General features: G+C 47.5%; 2 protein-coding genes across 3 annotated transcripts; one reads left to right on the top strand and one right to left on the bottom strand.

Annotated features, from left to right (window-relative positions):
- The first annotated feature begins 4,714 nt into the window (after window positions 1–4,714).
- Window positions 4,715–10,561, top strand: LOC146668889 (scavenger receptor cysteine-rich type 1 protein M130-like). Its single transcript, XM_085408223.1, has 6 exons — window positions 4,715–4,974; window positions 5,927–6,080; window positions 6,844–7,146; window positions 8,067–8,399; window positions 8,808–9,131; window positions 9,722–10,561. Exons 2-6 carry the CDS (start codon window positions 5,978–5,980, stop codon window positions 9,733–9,735), a joined length of 1,077 nt encoding a protein of 358 aa, XP_085264349.1. The 5' UTR covers window positions 4,715–4,974; window positions 5,927–5,977; the 3' UTR covers window positions 9,736–10,561.
- Window positions 10,505–22,890, bottom strand: patl1 (PAT1 homolog 1, processing body mRNA decay factor). 2 transcript variants are annotated; one of them, XR_014911914.1, is made up of 21 exons: window positions 22,766–22,890; window positions 19,577–19,682; window positions 18,296–18,523; window positions 17,966–18,220; window positions 16,900–16,976; window positions 16,619–16,699; window positions 16,299–16,493; window positions 16,006–16,107; window positions 15,234–15,320; window positions 14,515–14,732; window positions 14,295–14,436; window positions 14,066–14,183; window positions 13,885–13,982; window positions 13,185–13,244; window positions 12,930–13,075; window positions 12,683–12,842; window positions 12,485–12,610; window positions 11,810–11,901; window positions 10,986–11,135; window positions 10,754–10,904; window positions 10,505–10,606 (listed from the first exon to the last, which is right to left on the bottom strand). XR_014911914.1 is itself a non-coding variant. In XM_085408184.1 (20 exons), the coding sequence occupies exons 1-20, from the start codon at window positions 22,778–22,780 to the stop codon at window positions 10,883–10,885; spliced, it is 2,478 nt and encodes an 825-aa protein (XP_085264310.1). In that variant the 5' UTR covers window positions 22,781–22,890; the 3' UTR covers window positions 10,627–10,882. The 2 variants fall into 2 exon arrangements, 1 of the variants encoding a protein (XP_085264310.1); XM_085408184.1 differs by lacking the exon at window positions 10,505–10,606 and having other exon boundaries at window positions 10,627–10,904.
- Between the last annotated feature and the right edge of the window lie 7 nt (window positions 22,891–22,897).

The following is a 22,897-nucleotide window of genomic DNA, read 5'->3' as shown; positions in this document are numbered from 1 at the left end:
GATCACAGCCTGTGTGTCAGCAGCCACACCGGCTTCTCCTGTTCCAACAGACTACTATGGTGTCTTGATCCCTAATCCAACATGTGACATTGTTGTGGCTCACACTCTCAGTGAAGTTCAGAATGGTACTACAGTGGTTCGAATGCTTAATCCCTCCAGTGATGAAATCGAACTGTACCCTGGACAGCATCTTGGTGAGTTTCATTCAGGCTCATCTGTTGATATCATCCCACTGGAGCAGACATGTTGTGCTACTTCACCTGTGTATGATTCAACTCTGCCGGTAGAAATAGATGAAACAAACTTGTCACACTCCCAGGTTCAGTCCCTGAAATCACTTCTCCAGAAGTATTCAGGAATCTTCAGTAAGCACTCAGAGGACAGAGGTCACACGGGCATAATTAAGCATCATATTCACACAGGTGATGCTACACCGATTAAACAAAGAGCCTATAGAGTGACACCTGACCAGAGAGCTGAAATACAGACTCAAGTTGACAACCTTTTAAAGGCAGGTGTCATCGAAGAAAGCTACAGCCCATGGGCCGCCCCAGTTGTTCTGGTGCGAAAGAAAAATGGTACGTGGCGTTTCTGTCTCGACTATAGGAAACTCAATGCAGTGACAATCAAAGACTCTCATCCTCTTCCCAGGGTTGATGATGCACTGGATGCGCTGTCAGGTTCTGCCTGGTTCTCCACAATGGACCTTCAACATGGCTATTGGCAGGTTGAACTGGAAGAGAAGGATCGTGAGAAAACTGCTTTCACAACCGGCAGTGGACTTTACCACTTCACTGTTATGCCCATGGGACTCACAAACGCTCCAGCCACATGTCAGCGGTTAATGGAGATGGTACTTCGTGGCCTTCCCTGGAAAACCTGCTTAGTGTATTTGGATGATGTCCTCATTTACAGCCGCTCTTTCGCAGAACATCTCCAGCATCTGGAAGAAATTTTCGGCAGATTCCAGGCAAGTGGCTTGAAGCTAAACCCCTCAAAATGCTGTTTTGCCAAAGATCAGGTACAATTTCTGGGCCACATTGTATCAAAACATGGCATCCAGCCTGACCCCAGAAATGTGAACAGTGTGCAAGCCTGGCCTATTCCACAAACAGCGACAGAAGTAAGGTCATTCCTTGGACTTTGTTCATATTATCGCAAGTTCATTCAAAACTTTGCGCACCACAGTGTCCCCCTACATGCTCTCACTGAGAAGCATGCAACTTTTCAATGGACTTCTCAGTGCCAGGATGCATTCATGTATCTGAAACATGCCCTCTCAAACCCTCCAGTGGTTTCATTCCCTGACTTCACATTGCCATTTTCTCTGTATACTGATGCTTCTAGCACAGCTATTGGCAGTGTACTAGCTCAAAAACAGGGACAGCAAGAGAAAGTCATTGCCTATGCTAGCCATGCACTTACAAAGGCAGAAAGAAAGTGGTCGACTTATGATCGAGAACTCTGGGCCATTGTTTGGGCAGTTAGACATTTTCGGCACTACCTCTACAAGCAGCCATTTGTTATTGTCACGGATCACAAGCCCCTCCTGGGTCTTCGGAAAATACCCATTGACAGTGATAGAACTGGTCGCCGTGCTCGCTGGGCTCTTGAACTTGATCCTTTTGAGTGGACTGTGATTCATAAAGATGGCCACCGCCACCTCAATGCGGACGCACTGTCACGTCGCCCTGTCACTGGTGAAACCGTAGAGCAGGACACAGTCTGCACTGCTTCTGCTACCTTGAAACCTGAAGAGAGGTGCGTAGGTCCTGCAGGCCCGCCCAACCATAGTCCCTGCAGTACTGACCAAAAACACATTCCGTGCAATGACTTTCCTGATCCACGACTGCAGTGTGCAGCGCTATCTGTTTCATCCACATTTGTGCTTGAGCTGCCTGAAGATGATCTCAAAAGTGAACAACAAAAAGATCCTGTACTGTCAGAAGTCATTGGCTGGAAAGCTAAGGGTCAGAAACCACCTTACTGGCGTATGAAAAAATGCCCACCTCAGGAAAAAGTGCTATGGCATGAGTACTCTAGACTTACCTTTCATAATGGCTTACTCTGTCGTAAAGCTTTCAACCCGTCCCAAAAGTCAGTGTTGCATCAGTTGGTTGTTCCTGAATCTTTAAAAGACACTGTCCTACAGCTGCTGCATGGCAACCCAGTGTCCGGTCACCTATCAGCAGATAAGGTCCTGAAACGTGCTCAGCAGCTATATTACTGGCCATTCATGTCACGTGACATCAGAATATGGTGCACACAATGCACTCCATGTGATGCCAGACGGAATCCCACACCTCATCACAGAGCTCCAATGAAAACAATTGTTGCTGCGGAGCCATTTCAAAAGGTGGCAGCTGACATACTTGAACTCCCCATTACGAGTCGTGGCAACAGGTACGTGCTCGTTGTTCAAGACTATTTCTCGAAATATGTCAATCTCTATGCTATCGCAGACCAACGTGCCACAACAGTTGCAAAATGCCTGTTTGACAACTTCATCTGTCAGCACGGCGTCCCTGAAATGCTACACACGGACCAAGGACGTCAGTTTGAATCTGACCTGGTGAAACATCTGTGTCAGCTGCTAGGCATCCAGAAGACACGGACCAGCCCATATCACCCTCAATGCGACGGGATGGTCGAGAGGTTCAATCGAACACTTATTGACCAGTTAGCTAAGTTACTCCTTCAGCAGCCTGGCGAATGGGATGACTGCCTCAATCAAGTTGCTTTGGCTTACAACACCAGTCCTCACTCTACCACGGGGTTTACGCCATTTTTTCTCACACATGGACATGAGGCACGGATGCCTGCTAATATGCTGTTGCCTACCAACATGTCAGCATCATCTACTTCTGTTTCTCCTGCTGACTACGTCACCCAGTTGACTCAGAGACTTCAGTCTGCCTTCAGCACTGCTGCATGGAACCGAGATTGTGCCCACAACCAGCAGAAACAATTGTACGATAGGGGCATCAAACACACTCCTTATGTTCCGGGTGACTTGGTGTGGTTAAATGACCCCACTACAGCAAAGCAGAAACTTGCTCCACATTGGAAGGGCCCCTTTGAGATATTGGAGTGCCTTGGAACAGATGGAGAAAACCCTGGTGTCACGTACAGGATTCGCTACCTCCTGGACCAATCAGACAAGACTCAAATTGTTCACTACAATCGTCTCAGGCCGTACAAAGCACCTGTCCCTAAAGGTGGAACCAACTCACCTGCTGGTGACATACCTGTACAGCCCCAGATTCCACAGTTGACTGCATTATCAGGTGCGTTGCCCTTCACAGCTTCAAAATCTGCAGCTGAAGGGAGCTGGAATGTTCAGGGCCGCAGCCCTGCAACCTCATCAGACCCTCAGGTTTGTCAGCCACCACCTCTAAACCAGTCACGACCCCATTCCCACTCTACTTTGTCCCCTTCTCCTCGGTCTGAGACTGTAACGACTTCCCCCTCTGGCCATGTGGTGATACACCAAACAGACATTGTCCCTTCAACTCCTCATCGAGTATCTGGTGTTTCACGGCGATGTGGGAGACGTCAAGTTGTGCCTCCCAGATACCTCAAGGACTATGTTTTGAACTGAACTTGTTTTTGGTTTTGCTGTTGTTTTATTGTTGTCCCCTTTGCTCGCAGCATGTTGGGTTTTTTTTTTCCTTTTCTGTAGGGAAACGGGGACGTTTCTTATGTGAGGGGGGGAGGAAAATGTAAAGTGTAGAAGTAAATTTATATCTAATTTGATATACAAAGAGGTGTTTACAAAGGTTATAAAGCTAGTTATGTAGCTATTTGGTGGTTACGTGTTTTGATATTTACATGTTTACATGTTTGAATGTTTAGACATGCATGTTCAAACAAGTAATAAGTATGTGTTATATCTACCTGGTTGTTTTCCCTGTTTTGATCTGAGTATAAGATTTCCTGGCTTCTGAGAGGCCAGTGAAGTATTCATGAGGGCGGCACACAGGAAGTGTGGGTTGTTGTTGCGGTGTGCAAAAAGTAAAGAGGCTGCTAAAAAGTTATCCGTCTCCGTCTTGCTGTTCCTAATTATTCAGAGAGATTCCCAACCATCTAGTGAACCCTCACGTTACACTCTCAATAACCTATGAACGGCTTCATCTACTTCATGTGTTTTTACACTTGTTTCATCGCTCATGTCAGAATCGTCCTCATATGGTTCACCTTTCATACAGTTAAGCAATGCACTGTAATGCTGTCTCTATAATACTCTAATGTTATCTGCTCCAGTTGATGGCAGAGATGGTTTATTGTGGGTAATTTTTCTGTAATGAAAATGTTATTTGTGAAGTTCATGAAGTCATTACTAGTTAACGTTAAAGGGATGGTTGGCTCAACAGAGCTCTGACTGTTTGTCAGCCTGGCTACAGAGCTGAAGAGAAACCTGGGGTTGTTCTTATTTTCTTCAATCAGTGATGAATAGTAAGATGTTCTGGCTTTGCGGAGGGCTTTCTTATAAAGCAGCAAACTATTTCTGCTTTAAACACAGATACCTCCTGGACTGCTGATACGTAACATCCCGATAAACTCATCTTACTCAACACTAATAAGCACACGGCAGACAACATGTTTGAGAACAACACTGTGAAGAGGTATAGAAATGTTTTGTACGGCTGCTACGACGGGGAAATTACAGACCACAGCTGTTTCTGTATCAGGCTGTAAACATGTTTACTAGGGCTGCTCAATTAATCGAATTTTAATCACGATTACGATCTGGGCTTTCAACGATCATTAAAAATGACTGAGCCGATTATTAGCCCCTCCCTCATTTATCCGCGACACCTTAAAGGCCGGTCCGTGAAAATATTGTCGGGCATAAACCGGTCCGTGGCGCAAAAAAGGTTGGAGACCGCTGATTAAGAGGACCCGAGGGAAGCTCGGAAAGCTAAGCAGAAGTTATTTGGAGAGGAGAGTGACTGCTGTTGGTTGAAAAGAGAGGTAAAAAAAACTTCAGTGGTGTTGCACACTATGTTATATTATTTTTTAAAGTCATTGTTAACCCTTTAAAGCCGGTCAGAGCAGCACGCTCCGTGTTGTGTAACTATTGTTAAATCCCTGTAGAACCGGAACCGTGTAAGCTAGCACAATATTTGTTTTGCATATGAAACCGGAGGAGTTGTACTTACATCTGATGCCATCAGCTTGTCCTCGGTCACGGTTTCGTTCGCTTTGCAAAAACTGCATAAAAAGCGCTTGCAGGAACAAAAACATAATATTCCAGAAACACGTTTTGCCGTTCCTATCAGCTGTTCGTAACACTTCCCACAGTGAAATGATGCACCTGCTGTTTTCTTTGCAAATTTGCATCATAGGATTGTTTTTTGTTTTTCCTGCAGTATATAAAAATTGCTGTATCTCCAAAATAAAACTATGAAGACACTCAAAATAAATTTCCTGTGGTGGGAAACTATTTTTTGCAACTTTATTGTATTTAAAGTTTTGAGGGATAAACCTCTTAAACTTCTCCAAGTAGAAATATATGTAAACAAAACAAAAGCGATTTTCAATTTTTTTTGTAGTTTATTGCACTTTTTTGCAATTTATGTAGTTACTATGGACTTAATGCATACATATTATTAAAATATGGGCTATAACAGTTGTATTGATGTATAGCAACTTGAAATGCTCCCACAAATGGCACTACAGCATGTAAAAATAATAATATAAGCTCTGGTGGACTTGGTTCTATGGTAGGTCTTAAAGGGTTAAATAAATATCGTCAAATAATCGTGATCTCAATTTCAGTGAAAATAATCGTGATTATCATTTTTGCCATAATCGAGCAGCCCTAATGTTTACCATATGAACTATGAACTATGATCATGAAGCATTGACCATTCAAAGCAAACACTGCTGTGTTTAAAGCAGAGCACTCACTCTGTATTTGCAGAGTGAGCCAACAAACCTGAGTGTTGGTGCAGGTCTGTGAAGTCAGAGCAACATGAGAGTGCAGAGCTGGGTCTTCACGTGGTCTTCACTTGTGTTTTATTGTGTGCTGATGCTGAGTTGGGCTCTAAGGCCGGCAGGAGCACATTTTTCCACAGGTGAGTCCCTTTCACTTTAAAGCTGAATAAACACGTCTCCCAGCTGCAATTCTTCCATCGTGACGTTTTCTCTTCGGCTGTCATTTGTTCTTCTGTTTGTCACTAAGCTGAGCTACAGTCTGCAAAAACTGCAGGCAGAAGTAAATTCATTTCACCTTCCTCTTTGTTTCTGATGCACAGTCAGAAAAACTAAACCGAGGGAGTTTTCCAGCTCTGGGATAAATTAAGTTCATCTATCGTCCACAGTTAAAGAGCTTTATTTGGAAAGTATGCTGGAGGGCAAACACTGCTGACTCCCTCGCACTTTCTGTGCTGTTGTTATGTAGCAGTACTTTTGCATCTTCATGCTCTCTGTGCACCACAGTCACAGGACGGCCGATCTGATTAAAAGCTGAACAAGCCTGTCAGTGGGTCAGTGTTTGCGACAGCAGTCTGTTAATCATTGAACACAAACACTTTAAACTCCATCACAGAGCCACACGAGTCAGTCGCTAAACTCAATAGATTCTGTACTCAGCGCAGCGTGCACAGTAAATAAAAAAGCATCTTTATTTTAAAAACGGGAGCATTCACTCGGTTTACACGATGTAGGACAAAACGTAGAAACCATTCAAAATAGCCGCTGGCGTTGAGAAGAGCAACCTTCCTCTCAGGCTGCTGGAAGGTTGAAATATTCGGTGAGTTTTACTTCCAGCAGCAGTCATCGTGTCCTCCTGCAGTGTCGCAGCACGTCTGATTCTTGTTGCCGATGATTTCGTTGCAGCATCCAATGATGTGAGGTTGGTTGGCAAAGGGAACCGTTGTGCCGGCGAGCTGAGGTTCAAGCACGAGGCAGAGTGGAGACAGCTGAGCAAACAGCGCACCTGGAGCCTGAAGGAGGCCGCCGTGGCGTGCAGACAGCTCGACTGCGGCTCTGCTGTTTCAGTCAAAAACGTCAGGCACCGGCCCAAAGTTCTGCACGTCTGGAGCTTTTATTCGGACTGTGACGGCTCTGAGCGAGCGCTCACGGACTGCGGAACGGTGAGGAAGGGCCTCTCAGATTTCACCACTGAGGTGATCTGCTCAGGTGAGAACAGCACGGCATTCGTTGTACAGTGAGCTGAGGGTCAGTTCAGCTGCAGGTGCGATGGACGGATTTTATTCACATAGGTCAAAGGTCAAAGGTCTGAGACCGCCAGTAAAGGTTCCTCTCTATGGTCTTACCAGTTTTCTTTTGATTAAATGTGTTTTTACATTATAGTACAGAGAGTAGGCCAGACAGTGGGAGGCAGTGACACAGGAAGTCACACAAAGGTGTGGGCGGAGTTTAACCCATCCTCCAGCAGTAGTCTTCATCAGTGGCCACCAGGGGGTGACTCATCCAGCTGTAAAAAGAATTATACGTATATAAAAAGCATCTGTGAATCATGACCTCAGTAAACACTTTGCTGATGAGGTCAGGAGGTCACGCCTCACGCTGTGATTGTCGAGTTACCTTCACACGATGCCGCCCGTTGTTTCGCCACATAACTGCATAACATTGATGTCAAAGCAGCAAGATGGCCAAAAGCTGGTGAGAATGCTTCAAGTGTTTCATGTAGTTTGTGGGTTTCATCCTGCAGCATTTACATGTCATGATCAGAGGTTAAGGCGGCTGCAGTCTCATTGAATTATCGCAGCAGACGCAGAATAAGACGGGTTTTTACTGGTGTTAAATCCAGTAAAGTTAACCTCAAAGCTCACGTCTGCAGGATTAATCTTTATTACTCATTCTATCCACCCACAATGTTTCTGCTCAGAAGGGAAACTCACACAAATACATAAGTAATAAGGTGGTAATAACACCTCTTTCAGTCACATTAGCCCCGCCCCTCCCTAATAAAGGTTTTGCACCATCAGCTCATAAATCTGATCCAATAACTTGAAACCCGACGCGTCTTTGTTTTCTACGACACAGTTCGAGTGTTTAAAGCGTGTGCGCTCATCAGGTGTATGATGTCATTACAGACGTCCTGCCTGCTCCTGACATCAGTTTCTACACTGACGGCAGTGAGACTTCTCCAATTGGGAACCAAACGCAGGGCGTGGTGTGGAAGGGTCACTCTTTCAGCATCAGCTGCTCTGTGGAGCCACGATACAGCGGCGGCAACTTTACCCTCAGCATCACCGGCGCCCACCAAAACCGCAGCTTGACCCAAGCAGCGTTCAATTACTCGGCCAACTTCTGGTTCAGAGCTGCCAATCAAACACACGAGGGGACCTACAGCTGCGTCTATCGCAACACTGTCTTCAGCCACAGCTTCTCATCTGAGGGCGGGAGGCTCTCGCTCACTGTCAAAGGTACGACAAAGACACTGGCTGGATGGCCGTGGCTACTTCAGCTCACCTCTCACCCCCTTACCCACCCAGTTACTTGTCACGCAGTTTATGGTGTTGTGATGCGAATATGTGTGTGCTCTCTGTGCAGAGGAGGTTTGTGTTTGTTTTGTTCTCGTGCTGATCTCCCATAAGGTCACCAGCATGACTACAGGTCTTTTTTTCCACATGTAGCTCAAAACCTTACAAAAACATGTTTTTTAGAGTTTTTACATTTTAGTAAAATATTTTGTTCATATTTAAAACACAATTTTAAACGCCACCTCTCTCCCTCGTCTCTGTCAGCGTCTCTTCTTCCTCGTGGCGTTGGTCAGGTGTAACTGCAGAGTGGATTTTGGCCCCTCCTCATTTTGACGTGTCTGTCTCTAACAGATGATTCAGATGTGATTTTGGACGATGGCGTGCTCAGAGCCAGAGAGGACTCCGCTGCCTGTGCTGGGAGGCTTCTCATCCACAACGGGAACGAAACCAAACCGGTGAGCGCAGAGTCCACAGTCTGGGACCTGAACCACGCGGGCATAGTGTGCAGACAGCTGGGCTGCGACATCGCTGTTTCCACCGAAGCCGTCAACCTTCCCAACAAAACGCCGATGTGGCGTTTTTTCTCTGACTGCCTTGGAAGAGAGTCTGCGCTGATGGAGTGCGGAGCTGTAAATCCACGGCTTTCCTCCTCGGTCATTCAGGTGAACTGTGCAGGTGAGATGTTTGAAGCGGTTTGCTGTGGGTGTCGTCTGCTCGTTTAGTTTCCTGGTAAATGATGTACTCGTGGCACGACTCAGTCCTGCCTGACAGCTGTGGATCACTTTCACACATCAACGTCAAACAACATTTGAATGAAGTTTAGGATGTTTTTTGTAGAGCAGCACACAACAGGAAGTCGTCAGCTTCAGATTCACTGACATCATCCCGAGTTCAGACATTTCCCCCTGATCTGTTGGGAAGTCTGGGATAAACTATCCGAGCGAGGGTGCAAACGAGGGTGCTTCTCCAAAGTTCTCCGCCGAGGGTCTGAAAACTTCTGTAAACTTCACATTTGATCATTTTCAATTTTAAGATACTTTGAAAATTTCCTGCATCGTTACAAGAAAGCATCACATTTCATTTTCCTGACATCTGATGCATTCTGGCTCAACGTAGACTGTAACCCCCCCACACAGCAGCGTTTTCATTTCACCCATTAATGCGCTCCACCTGTCAGACCTGAAGCCCACCTACGTCACAGACATGGACACAGATGTGGTTCCACATCAGACTGAAACTCTTCTCTGTTTTGCCGTCTTCATCAGGGCGCCGCGGGTGAGAGCCGAGGACACAACGCTGGACCAGACAATCGACCGCAGAGGCGCCGACAGACGGACGGAGTATTCTGGGTCATGGCTCAAACTCTGGGTTTAATAAGGAGAAATATCCGCCCTCTAAGTTGCCAATAAAAAGCGCTCATGATAAAAATAAAAAAAAGACTTATTTTTTGGTATTTAATGAATTTGGTATTTAAATTATATAAACTGAGTCAGAGGTACTGGGCTGGATCCAGAAACCCGTCCTCGACAATTTTACAAAAAAACAGATTATGATCAGAGTCCGCTCATGAAGTGCTCCTCCCCCAAGTTTGTCCTATGGGCGTTTGCCAGAGACCTGATTGGTCAGTCGGCATTGGGCCTGTTTGTTGGTTTCTTATCTAAAACCCTGATGAGAGGTGACTGACGTGGCTTTCTGTGAGGTTCCCTCACAGAAAGCCCCACACTCTGTGACCTTCGTATGATTTACCTGTGAATTACTCACCTGGGCAGAATGTCGTTTCTTCCTGATGTTGTTTCTCATGCAAATCAAAAATATCAGTGAATTAACCACAACAACATTTAACATCACATTTTTGCATAACTGATGGTTTTTGGATCTGCGATTGGACGGAATCGTCCGGAGCGTTTGCACGTGTGCAGAAAGAGCCGAGATTTTATATAATAGAAATACTTTCTTTAATCTGAAGGTTCATCACAGACATATTCGTAAACAAGATACTTAAAAATGCAGATTTCATTAACTTTTGTCCCCATTCAGACGCTGAGTGTCGCTGTCTCACTCACACACACACACACACACACACACACACACACAGAAAAACAAAAGTGACTAAAGATTCTGCTTGATTAAAATCATCCGCTGTGGCTTCACTTCGACAGACACACACACACACACACACACACACACACACACACACACACACACTAAACACAGAAAAACAAAAGTGACTAAAGATTCTGCTTGATTAAAATCATCCGCTGTGGCTTCACTTCGAGTGCGCGCGCGCGCGCGCGCACACACACACACACACACACACACACACACACACACACACACACACACACACACACACACACACAGAAAACAAAAGGTCTGCATCGGGTGGGTGGGTGGGGGAGGGGCTGCGTCGATGCGTGCAGTAACTTCTACCTGGACAAAGCGGAGATCCTGAAACAGAAACAGGATACAACGTCAGTTTAACGTCGCCCCTCTCGTGTTCTCGCCGTCGCTCGTCCGCCGCTCACTTACTGTAGCTTGTCCTGTAACAGCTCGAGCCTCTGCCGGTCCACGTAGCGCGAGAAGAGGGAGAGCAGGTTGGGAGGGGTGAAGAGGGGGGGAGAGAGGGACGAGGAGGGGACGCTGAGCAGCTCCCTCGTCACTGAAAACACCAACTCAGTCCTGAGGGAGGAGAGAGGCGGGGTCATGCTCACTGTCATTAGCACGAATCACATCAAACTTTCCCCACCAGGGGGCGCCGTTCTCCAGCAGCTGTATGGAGAGGAGTTCATCTTTTTTCAGAGATGATGAAGATCGCATGACTCACTGCACCATCTTGTGGTGGTAACTGGTATTACAGGTTCAGTTAATTCTGGAAGATTTTTAACTACTTTTTAATAAAAATAAACCAAAAGTATTTGAAACAATCTTCCAAATTAATTTTAATATCATTTATTACATGTAGCAATCCTTTTACGCTGACTTAGATGTTAAGCTGCACACTTCTGTTCTGAGTGCACGCCATACTGAGGGGCCAAGTTTTCAGCTGTGTTGCGACAGGCTGCTGGTAACAGAGGAAACCTGAAACCGTTCATCTGTCCGTTATGTGCAGACACAGCACTGGCTGAGCATCATGTGGCTGAACAGTGAAAACATTCAGGTACAAGAACGACACTGTTCAAATCTTTGACAGACCTTTGACCAGGTGCTGCTTAGACCAATTTAAAAATATAAAACGAGGGGTGGCTCAAGACTTATACACAGCACATGAAAAGTAGCCGAGCAGAGGCGTCAGTGAATCCTCTGAATACAATTATATGTTAGATTGTTTTAAAAATGACACACGCACGGCTCACCATCGATTGTCGTCCATGAGCTGACAGTTTGGGTCGGAGCTCTGCATCCTCTCACCTTCACTCAGGATCACGTAGAGCAGCGTCACGCCAAACTGGACAGAAACAGGCGTGTGCATGTGAACACATGTGGACGAACATCAGTTTGTTAAAACAAACAAACAAACAAAAAAAAAAAAAAACAGCAACAAAAATCCCCCCAAACCGTCTCCCAGAGCCAACGCATCACTCTGACAACATCAGATATACTGAAGGAGAAGAAAAGTTCTCTTTGGTCTCTGGATAAAAATCCCAGAGAGACACAAACCCAGCGACGTTTGAGGAACAGGAAGGACAAACTGTGCGTGTGAGGATCTGCAGGTGCGCTGATGTAAGCGTTCCCGTCCATCCTTCAGGGACTCCGAGCACAGCTGCGTCTCTGCAGGTGATGCTAGCTTTACACTCTTCGGCTTGTTTTACAATGAAATGAGCGCTCAGGTGTAATCATGTGATCACAGACTCTGTCAGAGCAGCTGCAGCAGCTGAAATCTGGAGTTTGGTCGTGACGTTGAAGAAAAAAAGTTCAGAAACTTTGGAAACAGGAAGTGGCACAAACGGCATTTCCTTCTGTTGCTATGGGTGACCTGGAGTGAGGCGCGTGCTCTGTGATTGGTCCGGGCTGGGCTGTGGGGCGCGTACCTTGTTGTGCAGCACTGTGGCCAGCTGGCCCTCGCTGCCTTGGAGCTCCTGGAGCAGATCTGTGAGGGAGGCGCTCGATAACGACTGGATCACTGCAGAAACCGGCTCCACCAACCAGCACAGCACCTGAACGGAGAGCAGAGGCGTTAACGCCGCACAGACACAGGTGAAAGTGATGTCACTTCCTGCGGGGGTTACCTGGTCCTGTTTGTCCTTCTTGGCTAAAGCGGGAAGGTTGCGGGCAATTGCCATGACAACAGCAGCAGCCTGCATTGAGGGCAGGAAGGGGAGGAGCCGGGAGATGAGCCGCTTGCCCTTCCTCACCGACATGATCATCACACACTGCTCGTCACTCACTCTTCACAGAGGAGGAGAAGAAAACGTTACACCGCTGAGCCGCCTGTGACGGCGCTGATTGGACAGGGTAAGGGCCGCCCCCTCCTACCTGTCGTCCCACTCTTTCTCCCGCAGCGAGCTGCAGAGCTGCTCCGTGTTGCTCTTGTGCTGCTCCAGCAGAGCCTCGCGGTCCTCCTCCGGCGCCTGGACGAAGCACTTCTCAAAGTCCTGAACCTCCAACAGCAAACTGTACATCTGCAGGGCGGAGGGGGAGGAGGAGAGAGGAGGAGGAAGGTTACATTTCTCGAAGCGTTTCCTGCCGTCTGCATGAACATCCTGTCGTGCACGGCTCTGCTCGTCCTACCTTCTCCACTGTGTAGAGGATTTGTCGCCTCTTATTCCAAACCTGCTTCTCTCGTTTCTCCTTCAAGAAAACAGAAACAAAAAGATCAACGGGAGCTGAAACCTGATAAAACAGAAAAGCAGAACCAAACAGCTGCTGTGTCACATGTTTCTATCTGCCTGCTGGGTTTGGTGGATAAAGTGGATTCAGGACAATTTGAAGCTCGTTTCACAGGGACACTGATCCACTGTAACACCGACTGCCAGCTGTGCCGTACGTCCAGCCTCGAGTGGAGCTGCTGGGCCGCAGGCTGTTAGCAGCGTCTGCTAACGGCAAAGACTCAGGTTTCTCTCAGAGCGACATACAAACACACATGTGAGGGAAACACTGATGTATTTAGTGCCATAACGTCTCATTTATTCTCATTTCCAGCCGACTCTTAATCAGAATTCTGTTTTCCTGATTCGATCACGAGGCAGCTTTCTGATGTGATCAAACCTTTCACCAAGTTTCAGAGCATTTGAAGTTGTGGAGATCCTGCAGCTGCTTCATGGTCTCACAACGTGTTTTGTTCTTGTGCGACCTGATCGTCACCTGGTCTAAAGAAACAACCCGCTCTCATCTGAGCCTCCATTTTTGTTTATAAAGCAAACTTTCCGAATAAAGTGCAGCTGAAGCAGCGTCGGCATAAAAACGTTTGCATGTAGAAAGAAATAAAAACCTCGTCGTCTGAGCGAGTCGTCACCACGGCGTCGATCATCTTGCGGGGGTTGTTGACGCTGGAGACGGTCAGTTTACCCAGAGAGCCTGCGAACTGAACTGCAGACAGACCCGCGTCAGAGCTGAGCTCGATCAGCAGCGCGACATGTGACATCACGCGGCGAAGCGCCGGTGTGGGTTACCTGGTCTGTAGGTGTGCTCCACCTTGGCCACCTGAGGAGTGATGAGCTTGGTGGTGTGCTCCTTCTTGCTGCTGTCTTGTTCTTTCTCCTGACGCTTCTCCATTTTCTCATAGTAGTTCTACACACACACACACACACACACACACACACACACACACACACCATGAACAACCATCACACTGACTCGTGTGGGGCTGCTTTACCTGAAGCAAGCGTCGGTGAAACCCACCTGATAGTAGTAGTCATCCAGGTAAGGGTCTGTGCTCTGCAGCTGCATCATCTGGATCTTCGTCACCCACTCCTTCTCTTTCTGAGTCATCAGGTTGCTGTAGGGGTCTCTGCTGCGCCGGTCCATCCCGGGCCTGCGGTCCCTGCACAGACGCAACAATACGATGACCGCGCGTCAAATCGACCAATGAGCAGGCTGTGTTTCTCGCGCACTTGCTTACCCTCCTCGGCTCTGCATGCGCTGGGTGAGCATGCGGCGGTGCTGTGGGTGAAGGTGAGTGGTGTTGTGCCGGAGCGGCGGCGCGTGGTTAGGAGGCCCGTGAGGTGGTGGGGGGCCCATTCGGTGACCGTGCGGAGGAGGAGGGCCTCCGAAGAAGGGCCTGAAACCTCCCCCGCCTGGCAGCAGAGGAGGAGGACCGCCGCGGGGAAATCCTGCCACCTGGACACACGGGACAGTCGAGAACCTGAGAAGCTGTGAGGGAGCGTTCGCTGACATGTCATCGATCACGCTTAACGAGGTAGCCTAACATGTAAGTAATAACAACATGTATGTAAAAACATCCATCCGCTTCTCCTTTTCAGGGTCGCCGGTGGCTCTGGAGCCTATCCCAGCTGTCATTGGACGAGAGGCGGGGTACACGCTGGACAGGTCGCCAGTCTGTCGCAGGGCCAACACACAAAGATGGACAACCATTCGCTCTCACATTCACTCCTGCAGTCACACCTGTGGGCAATTTGATCAATTAACTTATCCCCACTAACTGCATGTCTTTGAACTGTGGGAGGAAGCCGGAGGACAGAACCCTCGCAAACACGGGAAGAACATGCAAACTCCACACAGAAAGACCCTGATGGTGGAATTGAACTGGCTGTGTGTAATAACATCACGTATATGTGTAATAACAACATGTATGCAAGTCTGCCAGTGTGTGTGTCTGACCTGAGAGTTGAGCAGCTGGGCGCGTTGAATCTGCGACAGAACAGGACCGACTCTGGGGGGGAACGGGCCGCGGCACAGAGGAGAGTTCTGACAACACACAAAAAAGTGACGTCAGAGTAAAACACGGTGATGAGGTCACATGACCGCGCTGTTTGTGGGGAAAACTAAAATCGGAGCAGCTGGGCCGAAGCTGTAAATATGATTCCCGCCTTTATAAACATAGACGGGTCCTTCCTGGACCTTTGTGGGTGTGACTACACACAGCAGCTCGAGCCGTCCACACAGTCACAGGTTCAAGTATTTTCATCCACAGCCCTGGTGGTGACCGCGAGGCTCCGCCTCCGCAGGTTCACCTACAGAAACCTGCTGATGTCATCAGCCCCACACAGACTGAACGCTCTTCAGTCATCCTGATTAAGCTACAATACAAAGTGCAATCATTTCATTGTGATCCCAAATCACACAGCTCCACCCTGCAGCCTCCATCAGCTCAGTGCTGAACCACCTGATCAGGTGCTGGTGGAGGTCACCACACAATCAGCTGCTAGCTCATCAACAAATACAGCAAACAGTGATATTAGCACTTTTATTGTTCCATGGTGCGTAAATGAAAACCACATGATATTAAATCCTCACCAGTATGATTCCTGTCAAAAATAAACCTGTGATGTCTTTTCTATTTGGCCTGTAAACACGCTGCAGCGCACCGTCCTGAGCGCAGGAGTCTGCTGACTAACGCAGACGGGGCAGCGGGTGGAGAAGAAACACTCACAGCAATGTTGAGGAGGGTGTTGGGAGACAGACGCTCGGGGAAAGGAGCGGGGTATCTGTGCTGGACCGGGGCTCTCACGTGGACCGCAGTGGGATGGTGGATCTACACAAACACACACAGACAGAGGGCGGGGTTAACAGAGACTGAGCCCTTACATGCAGCCGGACGCCTGCCATTCTGCTTCGTAACCTTAAAAGCACATCTCGGCGCCACGGCAACGTTTAAATCCTGCGACAGAAACACGTGTTCACAGCAGGGAGGGACACCCAGCAGGAAGACTTCCTGTTTCTGACCTGGTGATTCAGCGCGTGGCTCATCGGCTGTTTGGGTGGAGTCCCGATTGGCACCGCCCTCACCGGAGGGGAGCCAATCACAGGGGAAGAAGAGCGTGGAGGAGGAGCCCTCTCTGACAGATCCTCATCGTTCCTGCCCTGAGGAGCTCGTTTAGGATGGCCCACCTCTTTGATTATCGACATGAGTGGATTATCCTGAAGACAGAAATATGAACAATAACTACATTAATGTATTTAGTCGTTCATTTCTTTATGTTTGATCCTAGAATTAACACCTAAACTGAACGGTTAGCTATCCAATAAGAAGAGTAAAGTTTAACCTCCATGTGTGTGAGCAATCCCGGGGTGACGCTCACGGGGCCAAAGCCCATGCTGTTCTCCCAAATACTGTGAGAGCTCATCTATGAGAGACAGATTCAAGAAACAAACATGCACATCAGGCTTAAACCGATTCTGCTGCAGTGATCAGACTAAACACAAGACAGGAAATCTTAAATCCACCTGTTCGGAGATTTTTGGTGCATGATTCAATTTAATTTTCTCAAAAACATTTTGCCACGCTGCAAAGTCTGATACGGCACATGAAGGGAAAAACACTGACCTGGCCCATGGGGGCGGTGCCTCTGCGCAGCAAGTGCTGCTGCTGTTGGTAGCTGAGCATGGACGAGGGAGGAAGGCCTGAAGCACAACAGCAGGTTTCAGTTACACAGGGCAAACACACAGCATGCTTCTGGAGCTAATGTGAACTTAAGCTGCTGAACGAACAGCAGAAACATGGAGTCATCGCCGGCCTGATCCTAGAGCGGGAATCTTTGGGAAGCTGCCCGGCAGTTTCAGAGAGCACAGCAGCCTCACACGAGGCGTTCACTTGATCTGCTTCTGTTCAGTTTTACTGTCAAACATTAATTCAATTCAATCTTATTTATATGTCACAACAAAAGTCGCCTCAAGATGCTTTATATTGTACAGTAGATACAGAGAAAAGCCCAACAATCATATGACCCCCTGTGAGCAGCACTTTGGCGACAGTGGGAAGGAAAAACTCCCTTTTAACAGGAAGAAACCTCCAGCAGAACCAGGCTCAGGGAGGGGCGGGGCCATCTGCTGTGATTGGTGAGAGAAGGAAGACAGGATAAAGACATGCTGTGGAAGACAAATACTTTCTTGCTCCAAGTGTGTGAAAGGCTTTTCCAAATTTCGGATACCAGCGTTTCTCATGAGGCAGAAAATGACTCCTGGTTTTACCTCCCAAGTTCCCGACATGCAGAAAGCAAACAGCAGGTAGGTCTGCTCTGAGCATCGCAGCCACGAATTCAACATCAACCCTTTAGGCTCCAAAATCTGCCAGTGGGTTAAGACGCCAAGCTTTCTTACAACGACTCTTTGATGAACAACAGATCGATCAAAGAAAACAACCAAGTGCATCTTTAAAAATATGAAATTTCATCAACTTATTCAACATTTAAATTCCCCAAAATGAAGCTGCTCACACGAACCAGCTCATATAAAAGAGACCAAATGACAGACGCTACGAATCAACTGTGACCAACAGTCATGTGACAACAGATCCACAGTCAGGGTGCGCACACACACACACACGCACGCACGCAATTAAAATCTTGGCATCTTTAAAAATAAAGCCCACTGAGCGGTCGACTCATTCTCACCTGACACAGGGAGCCCGGGAGGCAGCTGGTGCTGGGGATGCTGGTGTGGCTGGGTGGGAGGCAGGATGGGGGAGGGCTGCGGCAGGACTCTGGGCTGGTCCAGCCCCCGCAGGGCGGAGAGGCCGGATCCTGAGGAGCCAGGGGGCAGACCGGGTCTCTCAGCTGCCCCGACTCCAGCGATGGCCGGGTCAGCGTCCAGGATCAGCCTGGCCAGAGACTCGGCCAAATCCCCCTCCCCCACTCGATCCTCCACATCTGAAGTGAGAGATTACAGACTTTAAAAGATGCCGATCTCCACTTGATGCTTCAGCGTCTGATGACATCACCTACCTGATGGCGGCAGTCTAGACGAGGAAGAGGAGAAGCTGAGGGAAGCGAGGGATGATGGTGGAGGGGGATGGACTACAGAAGAAGGGATTCGGGTGGAGGACGGGCGCTCGCTTGTGCTCAAGTCTGAGTCCCCTCCCATCCCCCCTCCTCCGAACCCCAGCCCCGCCCCTAACTCGTCCCGTTCATCGAGCTCGGCGAGGCGCTTGTGTTCCTCCTGCCAGTCGTCATCTGGAACAAACAAAGAACATCAAATCTGCGCAGCCCCAAATCACATGTGAAAGGTCAAAGGTCACCACAGACAAATATGCAAAGACACAAACCATCCGACAAAATAAAAGCAGAGACGTGAGGATGAGAATCCGTGTTCATAAACACACAGAGCGCCTTCAAACCCTCAGAGGTCGCACGTACATGTGACCTCCTCGTTTATGGGGCCTCTTGGAAAATATCAGAGTATACCGGGGCTGTAAACGAGCGGCAGCGCTGTCATCCAGAAACTGAGCTCGTGTGATCTAAAATACGGTTTCTCTGCAGTCGAGCAGCACCGCGCTCCTTATAATAAAGAACCAGGCTGACAGCAGCCACCGATTTGAGCGTCTAAATGTTCTAAAAGCTTAGTGATACAAATCTACCAATAAATTACAGATTTAGCTCCCCAGTAATATATAAAATAATTATGAGTTTCTCTCCAGTAGCAATGAAGACTCCAGTAAAACTGTGGCCTACATGTCATCCTTGGTTCAATGACTTGTTCATGGTTAAATGCTTCAGCAGCACATTCAGTCTTTTCTCACTGAATGAAAGGAGGTGAGAACAGCTGGGCCTGTGTGCTAATAAAAAGCAGATGTTGTTGCAGATACTCAAAGATAATCAGGGTATAAGTCACCCTCTCAGTCATCAGCCTGTCAGAGCAGAGTCTGAGAAATGCTGCGAGCTAAGTGAAGGAGCTGACCCTGTTCCTGACGCGCTGATGCCGCTATCGTACAGCTAACTCAGTTTCATGGTTCAAACATTTCACTGCACGCTCCACAACAGCAAAGAAACTTATCAGTCATTGTGAGAACCGATGCTGCTCATTGGTTTACTCCATTTTGTTATTGTTAGACTGTGTTTGAGCAATTTGTGTGCACGACGTGTCCGACAGGCCCGAGAGCAAGAAAAAACTAGCCAGGCGTGTTTAATACGAACATCCAGGAGATCTGACAGGACAGATCCACAGTACAACCTCACCTCGTCTAGACAACAGAGTCAGACTGGAAAAAAAAGATGTTTCTTTCTTACCGATGGCCCCGGCTCCAAAAGTGTCATCGTTGAATTGATCGATTTCATCTTCGTCTTCTATCAATCCATCATCTTCCTCCTCCAGCATACAGTCTTCATCCAGGGACTAAAATAAAGGAGGACAAGAGGGATGAAAAGATCTACAGATGTGAAAGACGAGGTGACCGAACAGCTGCGACTGGGACGTCAGAATAATCTGTGACTCTATAAAATAATGTCTCAACACTCAGAGCTGCAAAGCCTTCACCATGATTCTGTCTTAGTGTAGTTTGATCTTGCTTAGCTTTTATACTTTCATGCTTTTTTTAACCTTATGTTTAATTTGTATTTTGCTATGTTTTATAATATTGCTACTGTTATTGTACTATTGTAAGGTGAGCTGGAGGGTCTTAAAGGTGCCTATAAATAAAATTTATTATTATTAATATTATTATAATTTCTACAGCTGCAGATATGTTGTCATCCAAAGCCCTCTCTCCATCAGCATGAGAAAAACCCTCTTGGCCTCTAAATCGTGTGGATGGTCCTGCTCGACACACGGCTCCATCAGACATTTATAGTAAATCTGATCCACGATCTTATTCATTCTCAGAGCTCTGCAATCAAAAGCATCCTCTGGGTGTGTCCGATCTGACACACAACCAGTTCAGTGAGTCTCAGAGACAATCAATTCAAAAAGCTGACGTTTTACTAGTGACACATAAATATTATTGCTTAAAATATGTCCTGCTGCTGCTTCAGGGCCCTTCCTCCATGTGAGGGATGATCCTGATTCAGCTGCTGTAAAACTGATGAGACATTAAACACAAGCTGACACTGTTAAAAAGTTGATTCTGTTCATCTGGACGCAGCGTTTTGTGGGAGAAACGGTTCGTCACTCATCCAGGTGACGTCTTCAGTCTCAGCTGACTGCAGGTTTCCCCAATCGTATAAACAGGACATCTCTGTGAATGGGACTCATGGCCATTGATCAGTGGTCTTTGATCAGTGGTTGTTGATCTATGGTCATGAGAATTTGCATAATTAAGACTAAGGACCTGACCTCCCAGCCCATTGTTCCTTCAGTGGGCTGGTTTCAGTCATGATGCAAATGTATGTTTATAAGACTGAAACCTGCAGTCAGCTGAGACTGAAGACGTCACCTGGATGAGTGACGAAACGTTTCTCCCACAAAACGCTACGTCCAGATGAACAGAATCAACTTTTTGGAGATTTACTTTCCTGGATGATTGAGATGCATCAAGACGTTTAAAAATGTTCATCAATTTTCCGATGCTTATCCAGACGGGTTCTCAGGAGCTAAACAAAGACTCCCAGACTCCTCTCTCCACTGTAACCTCCTCCAGTCTTCTGGAGGACACCTACATCCTCCCAAAGCAGCCAAAAGACTTCATTTGTCATCATGTTCTGGGTCTGCTCAGGGTCTCCTCGTGTCCGTCCTCAGCCGGGATAAACGAGAGAGCTGTGCCAGGAAGGACATTCGGCGTAAATCTGTGCTTCCTCTTGGCAACTAATGGAGCAGCCGAAAGTAAACGGCAGCATCCATACCGCCAAATAAATCTTGTTATTGATCCGGGTGCATCGTTACTCTTTACCGCAGGAACTGAAAGAGCTTCACAAATTTCTCAGCAGAGGCTTGTTTACACTCAATATAGAAAAACGTATCAAAGATGGCCCACAGGTCTCAAAAATACATTCACAGAAACTGCAACGATTGCACCAAACAATGCAGGTGCAGCAGCCTTGCACGCTTTACTCTGAATCAAAGTAAATGATGACAATATTTCTTTATTGTTTTGCCGTCTTGTGCTACGTTTCCTGATGAAACCCTCCACTTTATCCAGGCTCAGGAACTGTGCTGGAAGTGTAGTAGCTTGGCACCGTGTGAGGGAGAAGGTTATGTTAAGTTTACTTTTTAAACGTGGTCATTCCAGGTGTCAGGAACGAGGAGTACTCGGGGCAAGCTTATTGTTTAAGGACCTGTGACAGACAGCCCACGGTGAAAATCTTCACTTGAAAATCGAATAGGATTGAAAATCAATAGGTGTGATCACGGTGGCCATGTCAACTTACAAAGGTCAGGATATAATTTTAAAATTAAGCCAGATGTCTTAAGCATAGAGAGTGATGCCCAGTCTCTTCCTCGCAGTGAGAAACACAACTTCCTTTAGCACTGGTATCAGATCAGTGGATATCTAGCAGATACCTTAAGCTGCAGTGTTGGTATCTGGATCTAAACGGAGCTGGAAAAAGCTGGATCACGCCTACCAAACACTGCGCATGTCCTCAGAGGCAGCAGTAAATTCATTCTTGTCGAGCAACTGACAGATTTGTTATACGACGGTTCATTTTATGAATAAAATGCTGACTCGCTGGAGCTTACAGCACCGTTATTATCTTGTATAAACTGGCTGATCATCAGTGTGCTGTCAGGGCCACATGGACCTGTGATGACAGTTACTTTTATTTAACCCATCCAGGTGCCAGAAAGTCTGATTCAAACCGACACTGGGCCTTGGAGTGGTCAAAGTGTGCTAAACTGAGCTGCAAAAGAAACGCCTCAGCCTGAGTTGGCATTTATAGCATGTAAGTAAATACTAGGAGTAGCATTGACAACTGGCCAAATGCTAGCAGTAGCTAGCTGAGACAATGACCCTGCTTTCACTGGGAAAAACATGAAACGCAGAAGACATTAACTCAAAACAGGAACACTACGGTACTGACAAGAGAAGCCATTAGTAGCCTTCCATTTTTAAACTACCTGCTTGGAACAATAACGTTTCTTATCACAGCACTCTGGCACCCTGCAGCTAGCAGAGGTTAGAGAGAGAGTTAGCCGCAATGCTAATGCTGACGTGATATCGCATATGACTCGCGTCGATTAAATGCTGCCCTCAGAGGCCGAATACGACACAGTCAGGGCCGCTGCGACACTCCGGACTGTCACAGCGGACGCTGGTTTACTTTACAGTACTGTAACCCACACGGGCCGAGACAGGGCTCGCCGTCCCCGGTTCAGCACCAGGAAAGCGGGCTGCCTCGCAGGCCGCACCGAGTTCAGCCGCATAAACAATAGTGAACGCCGAGCACGTACAGCGCGCGCTCTGTGGTCATCGTGAGCTCTCCGGGACTCACCGGAACTCTTCCTCGGGAAAACACACCTGATTATTTCCACAGAGCTACACTCACCTGAAATCGAAACATCTATCCGCAGGCTTTCGGGAGAAGGAGAGTGCATGGGAAGCTAGGCGGCGCGCAAATGACGCCAGCAGAGGACGTCCTCTAGGACCCACGTTACGGAACGACGTGAACGAGCGCGCA

The sequence above is a fragment of the Rhamphochromis longiceps genome, linkage group LG6 (genome assembly GCF_057381845.1).
Source record: "Rhamphochromis longiceps isolate RC_006_pf linkage group LG6, R_longiceps_female_GT1.1, whole genome shotgun sequence".
NCBI classification, from domain to species: Eukaryota; Metazoa; Chordata; class Actinopteri; order Cichliformes; family Cichlidae; genus Rhamphochromis; species Rhamphochromis longiceps.
This window is presented reverse-complemented; position numbering and strand designations above follow the sequence as displayed.